Here is a 7,260-nt window from a genome sequence, read left to right on the forward strand (position 1 = left end):
ATCTAATATCATATCATATCATATCATATCACTAATAAATAAAGCCGGTCTCGCAGACAGGCCACGAGACAACGACACTTGCATTCCAATTTTTCGACAAGTGTCAAGCCATGTAGGCGACATATAGGTATTATTGTGACACATATGATGTTAAGTAAGAGAATTTTAGATAGATTTTAGATAGAGTTTTGTTATCACTATACTTCTAATATTTCATGTAAACAAAATTATTCATTTAACTTTTAATAAATATCTTATAACTCAGTTTTATTTCCATCATAAAATTTGTTTCAAAAAGTTTTTTAAAATAAGATCCATTTATAATACACTAGCACTAGGCGAAAAACCTCAATCCCCACCGGTTCAAACCACACATTCCCCACCGGTTTTGACCGTTCTTGATTTGGGGGGTGCTAAATCCCCAAAGATTTCCCACTGGTTCAAAACCGGTGGCAAAAACATGTGATTTATCTTATAGCTGGAGGATTTTTCCCACCGGTTTTCAAGTGAACCGGTGGCAAAACTATTACATTTCCCACCGGTTTTCACACTGACCCGGTGGCAAAAGTGCCCCAAAAAATTAAATTTTTTTTTTTTTTTTTGCATTTTTTTCACTTAAATTGTACCAAATACTTATATATAATCATAATATACATAAAACACATATATTTGTCTCAATAACTTGTAATATTACACTTTAAAAACTGAAAAAAAAAACATATAGCTGTTTTGCTGGGCCTGGTGCTACAACGTTGTGAACGATAGTGCATGTCAACAAGATAATTATAAAAGCTGCCCAGAACACCTCCGATAACTCTAAGAACTATCACATCCAGGATATCATAACTACTGCTGTTCTGCTTCTGCTACTGGTACTGCTGTTCTGCTACTGCTTCTGCTACTATTGTTCTGCTTCTGCTACTTTGTGTTCTGCTTGCTGTTCTGCTATTGCTATTCTGCTACTGCTTGCATTGCTTTGCTTTGTAAACCCATGTTAGAACTCCTTGCTTTGTAAGAACATGTGATCTGATGGTCCAATCTGAATGAATAATAATCTGTCTACTTGATTAAAAGTTCACCTATGAACTTCTGTATTACAACCAAGGGAACAAATCATCACAAAAGCTTAATAAAACGAACCCCCTGATAACACAGTACTCAAATTAGATCTTTCCTATTCAATGCCATACTATACAAATTAAACGACAACAAACCTAATTTGTAATTTGAGTAGCCAAATCATATAAAATGCACCAAACAAAAACCATTTTAACCAACAAATAGTAAAGTCTGAATTTTTCAAACTAAATTATCATTAGCAAGCATCATTCTGAGTATCACTGTACAGTCCAATATGATTATAAAGTCTAGCATCATAGTAGGGTAGTTTGAAATCTGTTCAGTTTTTGGTGTCCAGAATTAGCAGATTTAGCTTAATATAGGTTCAGTAATCAAGGTTCATTTGTTAAAGTACACTGTATAATTAAAAAAAAAAAGTTGCCTCTGAAACACCATATACTTACAGGCAAAAGAAAATGAAGAGAAGACAATAAGACTCTCCAAAACCAAACCACTCTATATATAACCAAAGAGAAAAGAGCAACACAACAATTTCACAATTAAATAGAAAGCCAATAGTACAAAAACAAAACAGCAAGCATTAAAATCAGGAACAAATTACACTGTCATCCTACACTAAATAGTGTTACTATGGGCAAGCCACCCTAAAATAGTCCTTATAGCCTTTCATTGTCTACAATTTATAACACAACCTATATACCAAGTTGAGAGAAATTACCTCTGTATAATTCCAATCCCGCCCATTTCTTTTCCCACCGATTTTCACTGTCCGCTGTTTGCCACCCATGCGCCCAGCCATCTTTCTGCCTTTGAAAACCTACCAGGAAACAAAGCATACAATCATTCTATTCAACCACGCAATGACTAACGTACTATACAATCATTCTATTCAACCACGCAATGATTAGACAATTGACATGTCCAATACAAGTGACATTCAAATGCTTAAATAATAAAGTACTAAAATGATATTAGCGATGAGTTGATAAGGTTTAATGAGAGCACAAATTAACTGTTCAACTATCTCTAGTGCAAGATCAACTGAAAAAGAAAATTCAAATAAGCAAGGTATCACACACCTTGATCTTTGAACCTCCACTTTTCTTACTATTGTGCAGCTCCAAACAACGTTCATTGATACTAGCAGGGTTACCAATCTTCAGCACCTCTGAATTAACATAAATGGAGAAAATCCCAAATTGCAAAATATTAGGAAACACGGAATACAACTTTGCCGCCAAGCAGCAGGAATGTAACCACAGGCCACAGCTAAATATAAAATGAGCAAACTTCCTCCCATTATCATAATACAGTTAGAAAACACCAATGCCACAAAACCCCATCTCAGAAAATCTGATTCTTATTGGTTTCGTATAACTAATGATGGCAATTGGCAAGAAATGTGTCAAAAAAATTGCAGGTTTCAATAACATTAGAGGATGCTATATATTCATACTATCATACATATGATGCACAACTGCCAAATGTAAATTAATAGAGATATATATTAACAAGTTTTGCCAGGTATCAGGATCAAAGAGTTATTTTTAAAAAAATTATAAGATGAATATGGATGAAATTCAGAAGATGTAAATAAATCATGGATTATATTGTTTATATACCTTGATTGATGCAGAGATTCTTCCTAGAACCTAAAGAGACAACCTTCAACTCAGAACCAAACACAGTCTTATTCAACTCTTTTATAAACTGAAAAAGTTGTGAATGATTTATAGCTAGACTTTTGAACATTGCATATAAAAAAGAAATAGTAAAATTCATAGAAAATTCATAAAAAATTAATTAAATTGAGTTAAATTCAAAAGAAAATTGTGAATAAAAATTTATGAAGAAGCAAATAATAGTAACTTACAGAATCCCAAGATGAAATGAGATGATTGTTGGATTCTGGAGCAAATCGTACACGAGTAATCAACAAATCGTGCACAGCATAATTATTTACAAAGTTGAAAGACATAATAACTCGAGCATAACTCAATGCACAACAAGTAACACAAACCAGAAAGGCAAGCTCACCAGACACCAGGTTCACTGTTCGAGGTCGTGCCGCCGTGACAAGGGGGCCGTTGTGGTGGAGGTGTAGCCGTGCGCGCTTCAATGACAAACCCTATATTACCACAACCCTAAATTACTAAATTGAAAATAAAATCAACGACAAACCCTAGATTGCGAATGAATTCGAGGGATTAAGTAGACCACAAGAAAAATCTTACCTCGAAGCTGCTTCAATAGAGGTGAGAAAGCTCAGAATCGGCTTCAATGGAGAATATAGAGCACGCGTGAGTTCAATGGAGGCCAGAGATATGGAGAGAGAAGGAGGTGCTGCTTCAGTGGAGTGAGAAAGCTCGTAAACCACTTCAATGGAGAGAGAGCGAGCTGCTTCAATGGAGTGGAATTCGGGAAGAGAAGGAGATGCGAAAACGAGAGAGAAAGAGAAGAGAAGAACGAAGAGGGAAAGCAGGGGGTAAAAAAGAAAGAAGAAGAAAGAAAGCAATAAACCGGTTTTTTTTTTTAACATTTCGCACCGGTTTGGTTAGAACCGGTGCAAAAAAGAAGATTTCCCACCGGTTTAATATTAAACCGGTGGGAAAAGTCATCTCTCCAATCCCACCCATTTCTTTTGCCACCGGTTTTCAAGAACCGGTGCGAAATGTGCGGTGCCTAATTCATTTTTTCTACTAGTGCAGTTTTGTGCCTCGTGAGATGCTCGAGTTATTTATTGAATTTTAAGATAAATTGTTTTTTTTTTTTTATCTAAGATATATATGTTCACTAGTACATTTGTTTATGTAACACATGTTGGTAACACTTTTTGAAATGCAAAATTATTAGATTTATAAGTAACACTTTGGTAACATTTTTTTAAAATGTAACAACTTTAACATAAGTAACACTACAAAGTAACACTTTTAAAATGGGTAACATTTTATGGCAACATTAATAGGTGTTACCTTATTTCTATTACATATATTTATCGGCAATTTCATGAAATGCCACTGAGTAATTAAAAAATTCACCAAATGCCATCGTGTTTTTCAAAATTCACCAAATGCCATTGAGGTTTAGTACAATATCACCAAATGTCATCTCCGTTAGTTGATCGTCGGTGTCCGTTAGTTGACCCCACCACTTGCCACGTGTCACCTTCTAATTGGTCCGTTTTAAAAAAAATTATATTTTTAAAAAATTAAAGAATTAAAAAAACCAAAAAAATTTAAAAAATTAAAAAAAAAAAGAGGAGGAGAGAGAAAATGAGGGACAACCGTCCTTCCTCCACAATCTCCCCCTCTGGTCAGCCTCCTTTCTTCCCCCTCCACGATTTCCAGCCCCCCTTCCTCCACAATCTCCGGCAGCCGTCGCCTCACTCCGACCACCTTCTCATTCCGGCGACCTTCTACATTTTCCTGCTCGCGTCTCTCTCTCTCAGTTCTCCATTGTAGCGCTTCCCCCTCCACGATTTCGAGCCCCCCTTCCTCCACAATCTCCGGCAGCCATCGCCTCACTCCCACCACCTTGTATCCCCCATTGAAGCAGCTTCTCAGGTAAGTTGTTGTTTCTTTTACCATTTCCCAAATCCCAAATCCCATTTCCCAAACCCCATTTCCCAAAACCTAACCGACCCCAAACCCAGATTTCTCATCCCGATTCGCCGCTTCTTCTGCTTCTGTCACTCCTCTGAAGTCGCCGGGGGATTTTGGTAACGGTGCGGCGGCTAGAAATTGGTTGGTGTCAATTTGGAATTGGAAATCGGTCTTTAGGTGGAGTGGCTAGAAATCGGAAAGGGAGAGGAAGGGTGATTTCGGGGGTTTCGGGGATGGCTGGGGTTTTGGGTTGCCAATTTCAGGGGGTTTTAGGGAGGGGTTAAGGTGGTTTAGGGGAAGGGGAGGGTGGTTCGAGGTTGAGGTGGGTGTCGCTGGATCTGGCACGCGTTTTTAGGGGTAGTACAGCGCTGGCGGGAGGTGGTCACGGAGGGGAGCAGGGTGGCTGGTTTTAATTTTGTGGTTTTTTTTTTTTTTTTTTTTATTATTTTTTTTATTTATTTTAAATATTTTTGGTTTATTTTTTAATTTTTTTTTAATTTTAAAAACAATTTTTTTTTAATATGGACCAATCAGAAGGTGACACGTGACAAGTGGTGGGTCAACTAACGGACACTGACGGTCAACTAACGGAAATGACATTTGGTGATATTGTACTAAACCTCAGTGGTATTTGGTGAATTTTGAAAAACACGATGAAATTTGGTGAATTTTTTAAATACTTAGTGGCATTTCATGAAATTGCCGTATATTTATAATATCTCCATCACTTAATTTTTCACGCTCTAACCTCCAATTCAATACAATGTTTCTCCCTTTTCCTCTCCTTCAAACAGCTCTCCCTCGTCCTCTCTACAACGTTCAAGCCTACGCCAGGTCGCCGCCCCTCCTCTTTCTCCTTCCTTAATTGTAACCGGCCTGTCGGCCACCAGTGCAAGGGCTCCTGATGTTAAGGGTTTCGGCTACTGTGCGAGGACGTCCGCTGCCTAGGGTTTCGGCCACCGCTCTAATGGATGATTTTGAGGGTTCCGGCCACCGCTCTAATGGTCGTGGTTCATCTTAGTTTAGGGATTGATTCTATATATGAGTAGATTCGAATGGATTAGGGTTTTTCAAGGTGCGCGATGTGACAAATTGATAAATCTCTTCTCAAATTTTCTTCCCACTAATTATGTACATTTGTGTTTACAGTCAATCATGATGCAGTTCAGCGAGTCATGGAGGGTTTAAGACCAGTACTTGACCTGTCTGTAGAGGTCGCATCGATTTTTGAGAGTATGGAACTACTGATAGCAAAACTTGTGGCTGAATATGATATTAATGACAGTAACACGGTTTTAATCTTTGACAGTGTTTCATCTCTTCGGATTTCATTTAAACTGCAGTGAAGAAGTTACTGATTGTCCGTGGTGGCGGCGGCAACGTGGATGCGGTAATGGTGGTGCTTATAGAGGTTCATTCTCTTTCTTCTGTTCTTTTTGGGATATTTGTATTTTTTACTTGGATAATTTATTGTTGATAGATTTTGACGAATTTTATTGTTTGATGGTGAATTTGTGATTACTAATTGGAGTTGTAGTTGTACGTTGGAGTAACTAAAAATTCAAAGTAAAAGTTATACTTTAAGCTAAATTCAGTTTGATTTGCATTCCAAGCTAATTAGATTTAATAAGCTAATTAAAGAGCTGAAAGGTCTTACTAGTTTGATTTTATTAACTATTAGCTCCCATTTTAATTTTGTTACTGGATTTGATTAGAAATGCAATTCTGGCACTTTAAATCCTGTCACCTAACTAGAATGATTAGAAACTGCTCAAGCTGTAGTATTTAGATTGAGAGGTACTTGTATTATATTTCTCGAATTGAACTAGATTGGGCACTGCAATAAAATTGTATATGTTTTCTTGATAACCAACTTAGATTGGCATAATATTAAATTGAATTATTTGTGTGTCATATAGATATGAAGCCGATGACATGAAGGATTGGACTTATAGTCTGTCCATTATTTTCCAGAATGAGAAGTAATTGTATGGACACCGTTTCCTCAAAGCTTAGGTAGGAGATTAGAGAGTGATGAAGCCATTAGGTTGGTGGTGATGTTGGTGGGTTCATTGCGTTTAGCTTCTGTTTGGTTCGACTTCTTTGATATTTGGGTTCTTCGTCTTGCTGTTTTCTCACAATCTAACAGTAAGCTTTTCTTTTCTTTTTGCTAATTACAGACTTTTAATTTTAATGCGGTTTTTAATTTTTCTTCTTGATTTTCATGGGTTCTGTTTGATTAATTTTATAATTCTGTGATAGAAATGTAGATCGTTTTTAGAGCTAATCATTTTAGAGATCCGAACCCATTTATTTTTTCAATTTTCTACTGTAATGGACTAGAACTAGAATGTTAGAAGCGTTGAAATTCATGGTGCTGATGGTTGGAAAATTGCCACTACACTCATGGTAGTTACATTAGTGGATGCAAGCTATGTAAAACAATAATTGCAAGATTGTTTTGCTTCACATTTTTACATGAAACTTTAGGTTTAGTCCCACTGGTAGGCTCACTAACTCTTAAGCTTCATGAATAATTTCTACATTATTCTATATATATGATTCATTCCTAAAGTTT

General features: G+C 36.6%; 1 protein-coding gene across 4 annotated transcripts; it reads right to left on the reverse strand.

Annotated features, from left to right (window-relative positions):
- Positions 1 to 660: 660 nt before the first annotated feature.
- On the reverse strand, positions 661 to 3,531 carry LOC110699481 (ATP-dependent DNA helicase DDX11-like). Of its 4 annotated transcripts, XR_002506901.1 has the most exons (7): positions 3,315 to 3,531; positions 3,118 to 3,208; positions 2,954 to 2,988; positions 2,703 to 2,745; positions 2,160 to 2,248; positions 1,799 to 1,897; positions 661 to 1,089 (listed from the first exon to the last, which is right to left on the reverse strand). XR_002506901.1 is itself a non-coding variant. In XM_021876972.1 (4 exons), exons 1-4 carry the CDS (start codon positions 2,830 to 2,832, stop codon positions 1,060 to 1,062), a joined length of 348 nt encoding a protein of 115 aa, XP_021732664.1. In that variant the 5' UTR covers positions 2,833 to 2,847; the 3' UTR covers positions 661 to 1,059. The 4 variants fall into 4 exon arrangements, 1 of the variants encoding a protein (XP_021732664.1); XR_002506902.1 differs by lacking the exon at positions 2,703 to 2,745; XR_002506903.1 differs by lacking the exons at positions 2,703 to 2,745; positions 2,954 to 2,988 and having other exon boundaries at positions 3,315 to 3,530.
- Between the last annotated feature and the right edge of the window lie 3,729 nt (positions 3,532 to 7,260).

The sequence above is a fragment of the Chenopodium quinoa genome, unplaced genomic scaffold (genome assembly GCF_001683475.1).
Source record: "Chenopodium quinoa cultivar QQ74 unplaced genomic scaffold, ASM168347v1, whole genome shotgun sequence".
In the NCBI taxonomy this organism is placed as follows: domain Eukaryota; kingdom Viridiplantae; phylum Streptophyta; class Magnoliopsida; order Caryophyllales; family Amaranthaceae; genus Chenopodium; species Chenopodium quinoa.

Coding starts and splice junctions, on each gene's coding strand:
- LOC110699481 (XM_021876972.1), bottom strand. CDS start 2,832: ATGTTCAAAAGTCTAGCTATAAATCATTCACAACTTTTTCAGTTTATA. Junction 2,249..2,702: donor GAATCTCTGCATCAATCAAG/GTATATAAACAA, acceptor ATGTTAATTCAG/AGGTGCTGAAGATTGGTAAC. Junction 1,898..2,159: donor GTGGAGGTTCAAAGATCAAG/GTGTGTGATACC, acceptor GTTTCCTGGTAG/GTTTTCAAAGGCAGAAAGAT.